The sequence below is a fragment of the Anomaloglossus baeobatrachus genome, chromosome 4, assembly GCF_048569485.1.
Source record: "Anomaloglossus baeobatrachus isolate aAnoBae1 chromosome 4, aAnoBae1.hap1, whole genome shotgun sequence".
NCBI lineage: Eukaryota > Metazoa > Chordata > Amphibia > Anura > Aromobatidae > Anomaloglossus > Anomaloglossus baeobatrachus.
In genome coordinates, this window is record NC_134356.1 from 11,379,310 (window position 1) to 11,397,149 (window position 17,840).

General features: G+C 46.3%; 2 protein-coding genes across 2 annotated transcripts; both read right to left on the reverse strand.

Moving 5' to 3' along the window:
- Positions 1–3,474: 3,474 nt before the first annotated feature.
- Positions 3,475–5,544, reverse strand: LOC142300948 (E3 ubiquitin/ISG15 ligase TRIM25-like). The gene has a single exon (XM_075341966.1). It carries the CDS (start codon positions 5,536–5,538, stop codon positions 3,949–3,951), a length of 1,590 nt encoding a protein of 529 aa, XP_075198081.1. The 5' UTR covers positions 5,539–5,544; the 3' UTR covers positions 3,475–3,948.
- Positions 5,545–6,444: 900 nt separating this feature from the next.
- TEX52 (testis expressed 52) lies at positions 6,445–16,922 on the reverse strand. The gene is made up of 3 exons (XM_075341968.1): positions 16,841–16,922; positions 13,566–14,074; positions 6,445–6,706 (listed from the first exon to the last, which is right to left on the reverse strand). The coding sequence occupies exons 2-3, from the start codon at positions 14,039–14,041 to the stop codon at positions 6,463–6,465; spliced, it is 720 nt and encodes a 239-aa protein (XP_075198083.1). The 5' UTR covers positions 14,042–14,074; positions 16,841–16,922; the 3' UTR covers positions 6,445–6,462.
- Positions 16,923–17,840: the final 918 nt, after the last annotated feature.

Consider the following 17,840-nt stretch of genomic DNA (forward strand, 5'->3'; position numbering starts at 1 on the left):
TGTCGCAGCGGGCGCCATTTATCTGCAGACAGGCTGCGTAGGTGTCACAGGACGGGGTGTCTTGGCAGCAGGTGCATTGAGCTGACTGCCTGCTACCGATATGGACTTCAAGAAAATGGCTGTGGAGGTGGTGTGTGCGCAGATAGGAATCCATGGACATTTTCTTGAAGTTCATAGCGTCAATCTGTGCACGCGCGACCTCCGCTTCCATTTTCTTAAAGTTTATTGCATCAACCGCGAGCGATTCCATGGAGTCGGCAGTCAGCTCAATGCACCCGCTGCCAAGACACCCCTTCCTGTGACACCCTCACAGCTCGCCGATCAATGCCGCCTGCCCGCAGATCAATGTCGCCTACCGTAACACCCCCAAGCGCGTCCTGTGACCCTGTCTCTTATGACCCTGCTCCACCACCGTCGCCACGTTAAGCCATATCCATTTTGTAAGACGTACCCCCATTTTACCACCAGTTTTGGGGAAAAAAAAGTGCGTCTTACAAAGAGAAAAGTACGGTATATGTAATTAACTAATTATACAAAAATCTTGAGGAAAAAATCCGGCAATGAGCAAATAACGCAACGTCACCTTTCAGACTCCTTATATTTATTTGTATATTTTTTCTATAGTTTGTAGTTCTCTTAGGACTTCAGCCTGTGATCATTTGGTTGCTTGTTCTTTATGTTATAATATTACAGTAGATATTAGATAGCAGTTAAGGGGTTTTCAGCGGGTGAGATCGCATCACAGGAGGGCTGATGGGAGCCGATGCATTCACACACCGCAATTAAATGTAACTGTCCGGTTAAACTGCAGCGATCGGAGCTTAAGTCAGTCGCTGCTGATACTGGCAAATTCATCCTCTCGATCTGGTGTAAGCCAAGCACTGATTAAGGACCGTAGAGGTCAGAAACTTGTTGATTTGGATGTCGTTCCCTCTGTGCCTTGTCTGCAAATTCACCTTTTTTTCCACTTGGATTCTACCATGGATCAATAAATTCTATATTTTGTAAGGATAAGAACACTCACTGCCTTCGCTCTTCACAGCTCAGAAGCAGGAAGTCTCCCAAAGCCGTCAATACTGAGATAGCAGAGAGCCGCACTCCACTCTTCGCCAGAACTTTTACCACTAAATTAAGAAAAAAAGTTTCAGCTTCTCCTAAAAGGTTTAGGGTTTTGTGGGTCTGTAAGAAGCTTAGTTTTTGAATCTTTACTGATCCAACATGAAAAACCATGAAAATATGCAGCTTTGTCCTATATCTTAGTAGAGAAATCTGCTTTTTTCTCCTCCTGGACTGATTATTTACTCTCAGTTCTTGGGTGAAATCTATTTTCAGCGAATGTAGATTTTCCCGTTACTGAGAGATGACAGTTGGTGCTTTTAAATTTCTATGGAGAGGGAGGAGCTGGAGAACGACACAGACATTCTGCTGCAAGTGCTCCTAAAACCATAGCAATACTTTGATGGTATTAACCTTTTAACATTATAGTAATCACAACTCAGTGGCTTAAAATCCTGAAATAAATAAGGTTGTCAAAGGCATTCAATTGCCAAAAGTGTCCGCTGCTCCAGATATTGCCCCTTGGGAGCCCCCAGGTCAGAGGCTTTGGCTTGCTGTCCATGGAAGCGTCCTCAGTTCTTTCTTTACAGGTCGCACGCGCTCAGTAGGCACTGGCTCTTCTCCTATAGCGGGGATCCTCCTGTGATGGGGCACATGTGTGACTGCCACCTCCTCACCGCACAGGGTGGACATGGGCACTGTGCGACTGCTGCTGACAATGAAGGAACAGCTGACTGCTCTCTGACTGCACAGCAACAGCCACTAATCCATCAATGGTTTCTCTCATTAAAAGCATGAATATTTCTATCTATATTTATTACAACAGACGTTTCCTGTCTGTCTATTAAGTACAGACACAACCGGGAGGTTAAAGGCCGCTTTACACGCTGCGACATCGCTAGCATTTGCTGGCGATGTCGAGCGCGATAGCACCCGCCCCTGTCGTACGGCCGATATGTGGTGATCGCTGCTGTAGCGAACATTATTGCTAAGGCAGCGTCACACGCACATACCTGCTCTGCGACGTCGCTGTGACCGGCGAACCGCCTCCTTTCTAAGAGGGCGGTTTGTTCAGCGTCACAGCGACGTCACAGCAGCGTCACTGAACCGCCGCGCAATAGAGGTGGAGGGGCGGAGATGAGCGGGACGTAAACATCCCGCCCACCTCCTTCCTTCTGCATTGCCGGTGGAGGCAGGTAAGGAGATGTTCATCGTTCCTGCAGTGTCACACATAGCGATGTGCGCTGCCGCAGGAACGAGGAACAACATCGTACATGCAGCAGCAACGATAATTGGGAAGAGGGGGGATGTCACCGATTAGCGATTTTGAACGTTTTTGCGACGATTCAAAATCGCTCATAGGTGTCACACGCAACGACATCGCTAACGCGGCCGGATGCGCATCACAAATTCCGTGACCCCAACGTGCGTGTAAAGCGGCCTTAACCCTACTGTCTAATAGAGAAACTGTCTCTTCTGTCCAGAACAGCCAATCAGAGCTCAGCTTTGATTTCACCACAGCAACCAATCAGAGCTCAGATTTCATTTTACCAAAGCAAGCAATCCGAGCTCTGCTTTCATTTTACCACAGCAACCAATCAGAGCTCAGCTTTCATTTTACCACAGCAAGGAATCACAGCTCACCTTTATTTCTATTACGACAGCAACCAGACTTCAGCTTTCATTACACCTCAGCAACCAGAGCTCAACTTTCATTTTACCACAGAAAGCAAGCAGAGCTCATTTTTCATTTTACCAAAGCAACCAATCAGAGCTCAGCTTTCTTTTTACCACAGCAACCAGAGCTCAGATTTATTTTTACCAAAGCAAGCAATCAGAGCTAAGTTTTCATTTTACCACAGCAACCAATCAGAGCTACGGTTTCATTTTACCACAGCAACCAATCAGAGCTTAGATTTCATTTTACCAAAGCAAGCAATCAGAGCTAAGTTTTCATTTTACCACAACAACCAATCAGAGCTCAGCTTTCATTTTACCATAGCAACCAATCAGAGCCCAGCTTTCACTTTACCACAGCAAGTAATCAGAGTTCACCTTTATTTCTATTACCACAGCAACCAGAGTTCAGCTTTCATTTCACCTCAGCAACTAGAGCTCAGCTGTCATTTTACCACAGCAACCAGAGTTCAGCTTTCATTTCACCTCAGCAACCAGAGCTCAACTTTCATTTTACCAAAGCAACCAATCAGAACTAAGCTTTCTATTTACCACAGCAACCAATCAGAGATCAGTTTTCATTTTACCACAGCAGCGAATCAGAGCTCAGCTTTCATTTTCAGCTCTGGGAAAATGAAATCTGCGCTGTGATTGGTTACTGTAGGCAATATAGACAGGATTTGCAGCCAGATGAGACCAGATAGGGGAAATATATCTGAAATACAGACAGAACTGGAGGAATAGAAAGTGAAAGAATTAGCTATATGGACAAAATGACATTTATTGAGATGATATTAGATACTTCGCTCAGCTCCGAGTCTCCTCCTGTCCTGGCCCCGGGGGCCATTATCAGATCACAGAGCAGCGAATGTTATCAGTGCATGGAGAGAGCAGGGAGACCGGAGAAGAAGCAGGTGGTTATGGGAAATGTAGTTTATAGAGGTTACGCGAGCAGCACGGAAGTTACACTCACATCAACATTGAGCGGAGGGTCACAATTATTGAGGAGCTGGAGCCAGTAAAAAGGTCTAACTAATTATCCAGAGAAGTTCTCCAGACGGCGACACTATAGAGGGGATATAGACTGCGGGGAATTTCAGTAGGGAGATCGGAGCGATCACTACACCGTGATATAGGAAATCAGTGTACATGTAAGAACGGTGAAGAGGCCCCTCACACTGCTGACTCTAATAGGCCAAATACTCCAGTCAGATATCATTCCCCACAACTGCCCTTTCCTAATATCTTTATAGAACTTTTATATACCCATAAGACAGCATGAAGGGGCTCGGTGAAGGCAGCAGTGAAGGTGTGTAAGTGTCTGATGGGGTCACACAGCTCATAAAAGGACAGCTGCCCGGCCTCATAATCCAGACAGATCCTGACTCCATCACTGGAGATCTGCTGAGGTAACGGGATCACTTTACCGTCATTTATCACTAAATACTGATTCTTACACAATAGTCCTCCATATAAGCTCCAGGACTTACTATTATCTCCAATACGTGACTGAGAACCCCTCCTGACTATACTGGGGTAACACATCCCCACCCTCCAGAGCACCGAGACACTGATCTCCACATCCCAGTAATGTCGTCCTGAGGTAAATCCCCTCACGCTCATCACCTGATTATACTGGAATCTCTCTGCTGTTTCTGGACGATTCTGAGTTATTTTTGTCCAGGTCGCAGTTTTCAGATCTTCTGATATAAGAATCTTATTAGCAGCCGTGTTTACATCCAGTAATATGTCTGCAGGATCCTGTACAGAGAAGGTCACATTTATATCTCTTATCATAGCAGCTAATGTGTGTGATATGTGTGAGATCAGCTCCGCACTCCGATCACCTCCATTGTGTCCTCCTGTATCCTCATCACCTCCCTCTTCCTCAGGATCACACAAGTCACCGGTGTCTGGTTCCCGTAAGACGGTCAGTTGATCAGTCATGTTACACAGCTCCTCAATGTGTTTCATCTTCTTGGACAGATTGTCCTTCTTTATTTCCAGCTTCTGGATCACATCAGACAGTGACAGTGACTCCTGCTCTTCCCCCCTGGAGATCTCACTCAGGACCTTCTTCTCAAGGTCATCCACCCTTCTCCTGATGTCTATAAAGAGGGCAATAGCTCTCTGGGTTTCTCCAGCTGCTTTTTCTTGAGCTTTTCTCCTGAGCTCCACCAGACTCCGAACTCTTTCCTCAGTCTTCTCTTTCTTGGTGATCAGTTTATGGAGAACATTTCTCAGTTGCTTCTTCTTATGCTCAGACGCCTCATCCAGCGTCTCCACTCGGTGTCCTCGGTGCTCTCCGGCCAAACTGCAGGACACACAGATACAAGCAGCGTCCTCAGTGCAGTAATACTTAAGGAGCTCTTTATGGACAGAACATTTTACGTTCTCCAGAGAAGTGCTGGGATCGGTTAGGACATGTTCTGGTCCTTTGCTGTGAACTTTCAGGTGTTTATCACACAGAGAAGCCTCACACATCAGACAGGATCTAACAGCAGGTGCAGGAGAGTCCACACAATAAGTGCAGTAGATCCCGTGAATCTTCTGATGTGGTTGTGTAGACGACAGGAGACGTTCTGATACATTGTGTAGTGCTATGTTCCTCTTCAGTGCCGGCCGCTCCCGAAACTCTTCTCTACATTCAGGACAGGAAAAAACTCCTGATTCGTCCTGTGTATTCAGGAACTGATCAATACAGACCCGGCAGAAGTTGTGTCCACATCTCAGGGTTACGGGATCTGTATACAGGGACAGACAGATGGAACATTCCAGCTCGTCTCTCAGATCAGCAGATGCCATGGCCGACAATACTTAGGAGCAAAGAAACCAAATGTGACTGATGTTCCTGGCAGCAGGGTGTGTTCCAGCATATATACTTTATTATTCAAGACTTTGGTCTTTTGGTCTCCAACGAGATAAACATTTTTATCCTAATCTCCCTGATTTGTAGGCTCAGGAGGTCACGGTGATCACGTATGTTATATTTCTGAATCTACTATCCATATTGTGTAATACACGGCCATATAGACACTTAGACTGCATTAACAAAAGCTGTAAACGAACACTACCAACTATACTGAAGTTGTGATTTAGGATCCAGCAGTGACATGATCAATGATTTTTGTTACCATTTGTGGCTGATGACAAATTACAGAAGTTATACCGGGAAGATTTTACACTTGAATCTTTAGTTCATCAAGATCTGATGTGAGATTTATGTGATGAGTGACCTTCATTCTATTCAGCAGTGTATAAAAATGCTGAGCTGTGTATCTAATCCCATCCTGTGTGATGTCTGATGAATCTAATCCTATCCTGTGTGATACTGTCTGCTGAGCTGTGTATCTAATCCTCTCCTGTGTGATACTGTCTGCTGAGCTGTGTATCTAATCCTTTCCTATGTGATACTGTCTGCTAAGCTGTGTATCTAATCCTCTCCTTTGTGATACTGTCTGCTAAGCTGTGTATCTAATCCTCTCCTGTGTGATACTGTCTGCTGAGCTGTGTATCTAATCCTTTCCTATGTGATACTGTCTGCTAAGCTGTGTATCTAATCCTCTCCTGTGATATTGTCTGCTGATCTGTGTATCTAATCCTATCCTGTGTGATACTGTCTGCAGAGCTGTGTATATACGCCTATCATGTGTGATTCTGTCTTTTGAAATACTGTATCTAATCCTATCCTGCATAATACAGTCTCATCTGTACATATTCTGGATTTGACTATATATGGGTCACTTGCACCGCGGTCCTCGGGGTGGTCAGTCGGCTGTTATAGGGGGCAATACTTCTTGCTCCTCTTTGCAGCTCTCGATATTTCTGCAGGATTTCATGGTAATTGGGGGAGTGATTCTTCAAGGTCAGTTTTTGAGGTTTGTGGGGGAACTGGGGTGCAGGGTGAAGTCTTGTCTCTCCAGGGATGGACACTTTTGATTGATGGGGTGTCGTTACACCCGGTGCCGTGTATCTGTTCAAAAAACAGCACATATGAGAACCATATTAACTCCAGGACTATAACAGATGTAAAAATATAGAAGATATCCTACTTTCTTACTTTTACACCACTGAGCAGCTAAAAGTGGGTGTAGCTACAGTATATTACAGCAAGGAAGAGGTTAATGTCTTCAGACATGCCAAATCTCATAGGGTCTAGTCATTTTCAGAAAACTCACTGAAACAAAGACCTGCTGAGGAATGCTTTTACTTATTATGAAGTTATGTATTCTTGTATTAGCTATCATATGAGAAAACATCAAAATGTATGCTTGCTTCGATTATATTCATGAAGGGTATAAATAAATAGACACTACACATCTACTTTGGAGATTCTTGGAAATTAAATGCCTGTGTATTTCTTGTTTGTCAGCAGAACCAAAGGAATTTCAGAAACAGACTCAAAACTGCATCAACATTTTGGAGGCCCCACTGAGATCGCCAGAAGACCCAACAACTTAAAAAGGGATGTTTTTTGGAAATGAAGACACACAAAATAAAATACGAGTAGTCTGGCCAGTTGTTTAGTGCTAGAATATGAATTATCTGATGGAAAGAAGTGTGTTATTTGAGGAATATGGTGATGCTTCGTGTGAATTGATGGCAAAGGGAAGTTTTGGATTTTTTATGCTTCTGTCGTCTGATATCCATGCTTGTCAAATCGCTATTGTTAAAAAATGTTACTGTTTAATAGGGCATTTTGTAGCTAGAAATGAAATATACTGCTCAAAAAAATAAAAGGGGACACTTTATTGAATTGTTTCTCCAGGAGGCTCCAGAGGGAAAATATGACCCACAGTAGAAATGATGGCTAAAAATATAGTCAGCTGCCCCCCTCTTACCTCAGGTGAGAGATAGTGAGGGGTCTCGGAAGACCCTTTATAACATCTCTTATCAGATATCAGGGTCAGATCTAAAAGAACCACAAGTGTACATAACCTTTTCAGAAGGGGTTTGCCCTCCAAAGAAGTCTCAAATTGCTTGGTTGTATTGCCTTGTAGCCAGAGTACAAGTATCGAACCGTTCAGGAGCTTGGGATAGCTGGGTCTCTATGTGAACTAGTGTGTGACAGCAGGCTTTTTGCTGTCCTCGTAGTGACCACGTAAATTGTGGTATAGATGTGAGGACCGTCTGTGGGATGCGCTTAGCTGATTGTTGAACTGAGTGGGAAACAGAGACCCCCTTTCTAGTCGCATCCAAAGCACGTGTGTCGTGAGTGAGTGGTGTTCGTGACAGGTATAAAGTTTTAAGAGACACTTAATATTTTCTTTGACGAGTCTTGGAAATCATCTCTGCAATCCTTGGCCTCACAAGCACCAAATGAAATTTGGAGTTAGAATCGCTCCGAAAAGTGTGATTGACAGGTTGGCCACGATCCTGTGTTAGGTGACTATGCTGGCACAAACTACATCCCACTGCTCCTATATTCTCCCCTGGTATCTCCTTCCTACTGCTGATTTTGCAGTTTTCCCACCTACAAAAAATGGAGAGGTCTGTAATTTGAATTCTATGTAACCAACCGTGACTGACTGAAATCCCCCCCAAAAAAATCTTTAAAATACCATTGTATGATTTATAAATAATTAATTTGCATTTTTTTGCATGAAATAAGTATTTTATTACCGAGCAACCAGCAAGATTCTGCTCTCACAGACCGGTTATTCTTTCTCTTACTCTGCACTCATTGCATCTGTTTGTCCTCGTTACCTGTATAAAAGACAGCTGACTACATACTCCAACCTTTCCACCATGCCCAAGACTAAAGAGCTGTCTAAGAACACCAGGGACAAAATTGCACACGTAGACAAGGCTGGGATGGGCTACTGAACAATAGGCAAGCAGCTTGGTGAGAAGGCAACAACTGTTAGCATTATTAGAAAAAGGAAGAAACACAAGATGACTGTCAATCTTACTTGGTCTGGCGTTCCATGTAAGATCTCTCCTCATGGGGTAAAAAGGATGATTCTCAGAAAGGTCAGGAATCAGCCCAGAACTATATGGGAGGACCTGGTCAATGGCCTGAATAGAGCTGGGACCTAAGTTTCAAAGATTACCGCTAGTAACCCACTAGACCATCATGGATTAAAATCCTGCATGGCACGCAAGGTCCCCCTGTTCACACCAGCTCATTTCCAGGCCTGTTTCAAGTTTATCAATGACCATCTAGATCAGTGGTTCCCAAACTGCAGTCCTCACGACCCCCAACAGGTCATGTTTTCAGGATTTCCTTAATATAGCACAGGTGATGCCTTGATAATGATTCCATCACCTAATCAATAGTAAGGAAATCCTGAAAACATGACGTGTTTGGGGCCATGAGGACTGGAGTTTGGGAAACACTGATCTAGATGATCCAGAGGAGACATGGGAGAAGGTCAGGTGGTAAATTTTTGGTGTCATTTCCACTCATCATGTTTGGCGGAAGAAGGAGGATGTGTACAACCCCAAAAGCATTATCCCAATTGTGAAGCATGGAGGTGGAAAAATCATACTTTGGGGGTACTTTTCTGCAAAAGGGACAGGACAACTGCACCATATTGAAGGCAGGATGGATGGGGTCATGTATCATGAGACTTTGGCCAACAACCTCCTTCCCTCAGTAAGAGCATTTAAGATGGGTCTTCCAGCATGACTATGACCCGGAAACACACAGTCAGGGCAACTAAGGAGCCGCTCTGTAAGAAACATCTCAAGGTCTGTCAGAGTTCCGGGATTTCCAGTTTTCTTTTGAAGGATCATGCCCTTTGTTAACATGGAGTTTTCTGGTCTGTTGCCCTATTTCCTGTTCATCTGTTTAAAAGCCCGCCCCTAAGCTTAGTCTAGTTGCCTGAGTATACTGCTTCCTGTCTACTCCTGCCCTGCTGCTCTCATCTCCTGATTGCTGTTTGGATCCGGTTGAAATACCTGACACCAGCTCTGGACTTCACCTCTCATCCAACTGTGCTCGGACTCTGTCTGCCGTCTCTGGTCGGCACTTCTGCCCGGTCCCTTCCGTTCATATCCACCCTAGGACTCACATCACGTACGGACATTTTTTGGACTATATCTGTTGCCCTTTTGTGTCCCGGCTGCTGTACATTTGGGCCTTCTGGGGTGATTGCCGGACAGCCCCTGTATAGGGGTTCGCTTCTGGCGGTCTCCCTAGGGGAGTCCAGTGCGCGGCCCCGGGAATTCCCCTTTGCTCTGAACCCGGCAGGTATTTACTGTGTTTATGTTCCACTGTGTAGATTCTGTTCTGTGTACATATTGCGGTTACATATTACTGTGTATATTTTGTTCTGGTTACATATTATTGTGTATATTCTGTTCTGTGCACATATTGCGGTTACATATTACTGTGTATATTCTGTTCTGTGTACATATTGCGGTTACATATTATTGTGTATATTCTGTTCTGTGGACATATTGCGGTTACATATTATAAAACGTCTTTTGCACCAAGAACTCGTCTCTGGTTGTCATTGCCCTAACGCAATCGAAATCCTCAGTACATACAATAGTATTACAAGGTCTTGGAGTGGCCTAGCTAGTCTCCAGACCTGAACCCAATAGAAAATATCAGGAGGAGCTGAAACTCAATGTTGTGCAAGCCCCGAAACCTGAAAGATCTGGGGAAGATCTGTATGGAGGAGTGACCTGAAAGATCTGGAGAAGATCTGCATGGAGGAGTGACCTGAAAGATCTGGAGAAGATCTGCATGGAGGAGTGACTTGAAAGATCTGGAGAAGATCTGCATGGAGGAGTGACCTGAAAGATCTGGAGAAGATCTGTATGGAGGAGCGACCTGAAAGACCTGAAGAAGATCTGTATGGAGGAGTGACCTGAAAGACCTGAAGAAGATCTGTATGGAGGAGGGACCTGAAAGATCTGGGGGAAGATCTGTATGGAGGAGCGACCTGAAAGATCTGGGGGAAGATCTGTATGGAGGAGCGACCTGAAAGATCTGGAGAAGATCTGTATGGAGGAGGGACCTGAAAGATCTGGGGGAAGATCTGTATGGAGGAGGGACCTGAAAGATCTGGGGGAAGATCTGTATGGAGGAGCGACCTGAAAGATCTGGGGGAAGATCTGTATGGAGGAGCGACCTGAAAGATCTGGGGGAAGATCTGTATGGAGGAGCGACCTGAAAGATCTGGGGGAAGATCTGTATGGAGGAGTGACCTGAAAGATCTGGGGGAAGATCTGTATGGAGGAGTGACCTGAAAGATCTGAAGAAGATCTGCATGGAGGAGTGACCTGAAAGATCTGGAGAAGATCTGCATGGAGGAGTGACCTGAAAGATCTGGAGAAGATCTGTATGGAGGAGCGAGCTGAAAGACCTGAAGAAGATCTGTATGGAGGAGTGACCTGAAAGACCTGAAGAAGATCTGTATGGAGGAGCGACCTGAAAGATCTGGAGAAGATCTGTATGGAGGAGGGACCTGAAAGATCTGGGGGAAGATCTGTATGGAGGAGTGACCTGAAAGATCTGGGGGAAGATCTGTATGGAGGAGCGACCTGAAAGATCTGGAGAAGATCTGTATGGAGGAGGGACCTGAAAGATCTGGGGGAAGATCTGTATGGAGGAGTGACCTGAAAGATCTGGGGGAAGATCTGTATGGAGGAGGGACCTGAAAGATCTGGGGGAAGATCTGTATGGAGGAGCGACCTGAAAGATCTGGAGAAGATCTGTATGGAGGAGTGACCTGAAAGATTTTTGGGGAAGATCTGTATGGAGGAGCGACCTGAAAGATCTGGGGGAAGATCTGTATGAAGGAGGGACCTGAAAGATCTGGGGGAAGAGTCCAAATAGAGATAAGACCTAGCATCACCTTAGGCAGGTGCTCTGGAAAAAATAAATATAATGTTCAAAAAGAAGAGAGTTCCGGCACACTGTGCTGTTTCCCAGAATAAGGAAGATACAAAATTCAAGTAGTTTTAATCTGTTTTTTCTTTATTGGAAAAAATGTTGTGCTGTACATGAGTAGAAAATCCGCCAGGACGTTTCGGCCCTAGGCCTTCATCAGGTCGGACAATCTGACTGTCATATTATTATATATGTCAACAAAACAGAAAAACAGTTATCAGCAGGTGTGCATAATATATACAGTAGTGACAATCCAATAACATGGTACATTTTTGAGGAGATATAACAGAGGGCAAAGGTCACAACAAAATATGTCATATAATGTGTCATATTACTGACAATAAATCTAATGTTAAGAAAAAACAGATTAAAACTACTTGAATTTTGTATCTTCCTTATTCTGGGAAACAGCACAGTGTGCCGGAACTCTCTTCTGTATGGAGGAGGGACCTGAAAGATCTGGGGAAGATCTGTATGGAGGAGGGACCTGAAAGATCTGGGGAAGATCTGTATGGAGGAGGGACCTGAAAGATCTGGGGAAGATCTGTATGGAGGAGGGACCTGAAAGATCTGGGGAAGATCTGTATGGAGGAGGGACCTGAAAGATCTGGGGAAGATCTGTATGGAGGAGGGACCTGAAAGATCTGGGGAAGATCTGTATGGAAGAGAGACCTGAAAGATCTGGGGAAGATCTGTATGGAGGAGTGACCTGAAAAATCTGGGGAAGATCTGTATGGAAGAGAGACCTGAAAGATCTGGGGAAGATCTGTATGGAGGAGGGACCTGAAAGATCTGGGGAAGATCTGTATGGAGGAGGGACCTGAAAGATCTGGGGAAGATCTGTATGGAGGAGGGACCTGAAAGATCTGGGGAAGATCTGTATGGAGGAGTGACCTGAAAGATCTGGGGAAGATCTGTATGGAGGAGGGACCTGAAAGATCTGGGGAAGATCTGTATGGAGGAGGGACCTGAAAGATCTGGGGAAGATCTGTATGGAGGAGGGACCTGAAAGATCTGGGGAAGATCTGTATGGAAGAGAGACCTGAAAGATCTGGGGAAGATCTGTATGGAGGAGGGACCTGAAAGATCTGGGGAGGATCTGTATGGAGGAGGGACCTGAAAGATCTGGGGAGGATCTGTATGGAGGAGGGACCTGAAAGATCTGGGGAAGATCTGTATGGAGGAGGGACCTGAAAGATCTGGGGAAGATCTGTATGGAAGAGAGACCTGAAAGATCTGGGGAAGATCTGTATGGAAGAGAGACCTGAAAGATCTGGAGAAGATCTGTTTGGAGGAGGGACCTGAAAGATCTGGGGAAGATCTGTATGGAGGAGGGACCTGAAAGATCTGGGGAAGATCTGTATGGAGGAGGGACCTGAAAGATCTGGAGAAGATCTGTATGGAGGAGTGACCTGAAAGATCTGGAGAAGATCTGTATGGAGGAGGGACCTGAAAGATCTGGAGAAGATCTGTATGGAGGAGGGACCTGAAAGATCTGGAGAAGATCTGTATGGAGGAGGGACCTGAAAGATCTGGAGAAGATCTGTATGGAGGAGGGACCTGAAAGATCTGGAGAAGATCTGTATGGAGGAGGGACCTGAAAGATCTGGAGAAGATCTGTATGGAGGAGGGACCTGAAAGATCTGGAGAAGATCTGTTTGGAGGAGTTGCAGAAATCCCCGATGCAAAGTGTACAAACCTGGTCAAGCACTACAGGAAACCTCCGACCTCTGTAACTGCAAACAAAGGTTTCTACCAAATATTCAGTCCTGTTTTTCTGTTGTATCAAATACTTATTTCATGCCATAAAATGCAAATTAATTCCCTATAAATTATACAATGGGAGTTTCTGGATTTTTTTTTTTTAATTCTGTCACAGATGAAGTTACCTACGATAAAAATTACAGATCTCTCCATTCTGTGTAGGTGGGAAAACTGCAAAATCAGCAGAGGATCAAATACTTATTTTCCCACTTAGGTTTCTCACCTTGTGAAGCCTTCGGGTGGCAGAATGTTCCCACGAGTGTCTGTAGGGGGCGCCCGTCCTTGGCTCCGTATGCGGAGGGCTCTGGATTCCGTCTCACTTCTCCGGATGCCACTGCAGCGAATGAATCTGTCCCATGTGTTGCCCTCCATGCGGGACGGTGGAGGGATGGTCTCCTGGGGTCCAGGCCCGCTCGGGGCTGTGGTGATCCGTCTCCACACCGAGCTGTTATGGGGTCTGTCTTGACGCAGTGAAAGAAGAGGGGGCAGCGCACTGACTTCTAACCAGGTCATGTACCCCAGGGTGTGTGGTGGGGTCTCCTGTGGCAATGGGGGGCTCCGCAGTTTCCCCGTCAGGTCCAGCTTTGCGTCTGTATAAGGTGGGTGCTCCATTATTATCCTGTGGATGTTGCGGGGGGTGAAGCCGGAGGTGGGGACCGGGGGGTCTGACAGTAGAGGAACAGGGTGAGGAGTAAACATGGTGGAGGTATGAGGTCCGGGGGCTGCTGCTACCTGGAAACAAAGTAAAGTTATTCCCAGGGTCGTAACAAGAGGAGACCAAACTGACCACCCCAAATCTGCGAGACCCCACAATTGTAAGCAGTGTTGTCACTGCACCCACATATTATCTACCACTGCCAGAGAAAAAATGGCATTGTGCAGCCGCTCGTCAGGGTGCAGTCAGACTGTCAGCTCCGCGGGGCAGCCGCTCATCCAGGTGCAGCTAGACTGTCAGCTCTGCGGGGTAGCCGCTCATTTGCGCAGAGCTGAATCATCACGTTCCAACATCTCTGCTTGCTGCCAGTGAATAGGAACATTTTTGTGTCCATTTTGTAGCTAAAACCCCTGTCACAGCTGAGGGTTTGTTTCATTAGATCTAGACATTAATACATCACAGCACAATTGTCCAGTGCTCAGGGGTTGTTACAATATATCAGTGCAGTTTAGCGTACAGACGGCTATCTATACGGGGAGGGGGTGTTATATAGACTTTTTATAACTGTTGTCTTATGTAAAGTCTAGTACAAACCAAATAATGCCGGCACCAGGACAAGTAATGCCGGCACCAGGGCAAGTAATGCCGGCACCAGGGCAAATAATGCCGGCACCAGGACAAATAATGCCGGCACCAGGGCAAATAATGCCGGCACCAGGGCAAGTAATGCCGGCACCAGGGCAAGTAATGCCGGCACCAGGACAAGTAATGCCGGCACCAGGGCAAGTAATGCCGGCACCAGGGCAAGTAATGCCGGCACCAGGACAAATAATGCCAGCACCAGGGCAAGTAATGCCAGCACCAGGACAAGTAATGCCGGCACCAGGACAAGTAATGCCGGCACCAGGGCAAGTAATGCCGGCACCAGGGCAAATAATGCCGGCACCAGGGCAAGTAATGCCGGCACCAGGACAAGTAATGCCGGCACCAGGGCAAGTAATGCCGGCACCAGGGCAAATAATGCCGGCACCAGGGCAAGTAATGCCAGCACCAGGGCAAGTAATGCCAGCACCAGGGCATGTAATGCCGGCACCAGGGCAAGTAATGCCGGCACCAGGGCAAGTAATGCCGGCACCAGGGCAAGTAATGCCGGCACCAGGGCATGTAATGCCAGCACCAGGACAAGTAATGCGGGCACCAGGGCAAGTAATGCGGGCACCAGGACAAGTAATGTCAGCACCAGGGCAAGTAATGCCGGCACCAGGACAAGTAATGCAGGCACCAGGACAAGTAATGTCAGCACCAGGGCAAGTAATGCCAGCACCAGGACAAGTAATGCAGGCACCAGGACAAGTAATGCGGGCACCAGGACAAGTAATGCGGGCACCAGGACAAGTAATGCCGGCACCAGGGCAAGTAATGCCAGCACCAGGACAAGTAATGCAGGCACCAGGACAAGTAATGCGGGCACCAGGACAAGTAATGCGGGCACCAGGACAAGTAATGCCGGCACCAGGGCAAGTAATGCCGGCACCAGGGCAAGTAATGCCAGCACCAGGGCAAGTAATGCCAGCACCAGGGCAAGTAATGTCAGCACCAGGGCAAATAATGCCAGCACAAGGGCGCACAAGTCACATCACACTCATTATCACCTTAACAAAACCAAAACCACATGAAAATTTGATGGGAAAGCACAAGAATGTACCGTGATGTAATACCACTGATCACCAGCAGATGGGGCTACATGCTGGAGATATCAGTGGAGGGCTGCAGTGACTGGTGCTACAGAGCCACCTGCTGGACAGCACAGGTACTGCAGGATTCTCATCTTCCCCAGGATCTGTATTACACTATGCAAATTAGGTTTTTAACCCCTTGAGGACTCTGTCCAGGTTTGTAAGTAAGATGATAGGTGCAGGTGAAGCTCCTCGGACCCCCCTGTTATGTATAACGCTGCTGTATTAGGTCGATTGCAGCGGGAACCCCTGTATGTGCAGAGGGGGTAACGTGCCCTCCTGGAGGGTTATTATAGATTCCTACAGTAATAGGATATGCGGGAATTGTTAGTTTGGCAGTTTTCTTATGGTCTCTTTATCTAGGTCGTCTCCATGTGACGCTGATGCGCGTCTCCCGCTCCTCTTATGTTTCCTCCCAGCGGCTGCGTTTCTCATAGTCTACGGCTCCAATTCTTTTCTGATTTTTTTTTTTTGTCTGGTGGGATTCAATAAAGTGTTTTTTAACTGAATTTTTCACTCTGGCGCACAATGTGGATATTTTGCACAAAATGAAATTTTTTTTTATTTTTCTCTAACCTTTTTTGTAACTATTTAGCGCAAAAAGTGTCACGCTCTGATAAAGGACGGACGGAGATCGGGCGAATCATAGACGAGCAAGAATAGTGTGACTGGTTAAAAAAAAAAATTACCAAACTTCATCCGGAAACCGAAAAATATGAGGGGGGGGGGGGGGGTTTGAGGTTTTCAGATTTTTTTTTGTACATGGGAAATCAAGACTAAAAAAAACCCCAAAGAATTAAAAACAAAAAGAAATAAAACAAAGATTAAAAAAAGAAAAAATTTAAAAAAAGAAAAAGAATTATTTTTCTTTTTTTTGAGAAAAATAAATAAAATTAAGAAAAGAAGAATAAAATTTAAAAAAAAACTAAAAATTTGGATTCTAAGCTGGAAACATTGTAACAATTTGCTTTAAAGAGTCCATTTTTTTTAAGCATCAGGTCAAGATTCACTGACAGCAAGCAGAGATCTGCGGGAAATGATCACGGGTCCCCGTTTTCCACCATCACCCCCTCATTCTTGCTCTAAATTGTAATGGGAGGGACTCACCAGATCACCCCGGGACTACAGCTCCCATCATCACCCGAGAAGGCGAATCTCTGCCGCCCGCTCCGTTTGTTTACATCTCCATGGTGACGAGGAAGGAGGAGGGGGGGGGGGGAACTCGCAGGACAGGAATTGGGAAGAGGTGAAGGTTCAGGACTAACTACAATGTAGCAAGAAAGAAACTCCCTCTTAAAGGGGAAGTACACCTGCCTCACCCGACACCGTCCACATTCCCGATTCATCTCCAGGTGCTTTGAATGTGGCGTGCACGCTATATTCTCTGTTATCAGGCGCTCTAGACCTCATTAATGAAGAACGGAGGCGGCGATGATGTTGGGTTGGAAATGTTTAATTGTACATATTGTGATAGAGATAAAAACCATCACCCGGATCACATTAGAGCACATTGATGCCCGCGGCGGGCGGGGCTCTGGGATAGTCTCCGCCCCTTCAGTCCGCGCGCTCGCCTGCTTATCTAGGCTCCCGCCGCAGAAGAGCAGTATTGGTATCAGTGGTAATACGTTTTGCAGCAGACTGTAAAGCGAGCAGCTTCCTGCTGCGTGTCCATCATTATACTGACATCTAGTGGCCAATATGGAAACTGCAACCTAGAATAAATGTGATATCGTCCAGTGTCCCTTAAAACAAAGAATTGAGGGGGTGGGGGGGGGGGTGACGTTTCTCAGGATTAAAAGAATTAAAAGGCAGGTGGGGGCTCAAATGTGTAGAACTACAAGCCCCAGCGTGCCAGAGCCACAGACCAGGATGGGCAACAGCATATTGGATGGTCACGATCTACACCCCCTCACCTGCCGGGGGGGGCGCTGACAATATACACCCCCTCACCTGCCGGGGGGCGCTGACAATATACACCCCCTCACCTGCCGAGGGGCGCTAACAATATAAACCCCCTCACCTGCCGGGGGCGCTGGCGATCTATACCCCCCTCACCTGCCGGGGGGCGCTGGCGATCTATACCCCCCTCACCTGCCGGGGGCGCTGA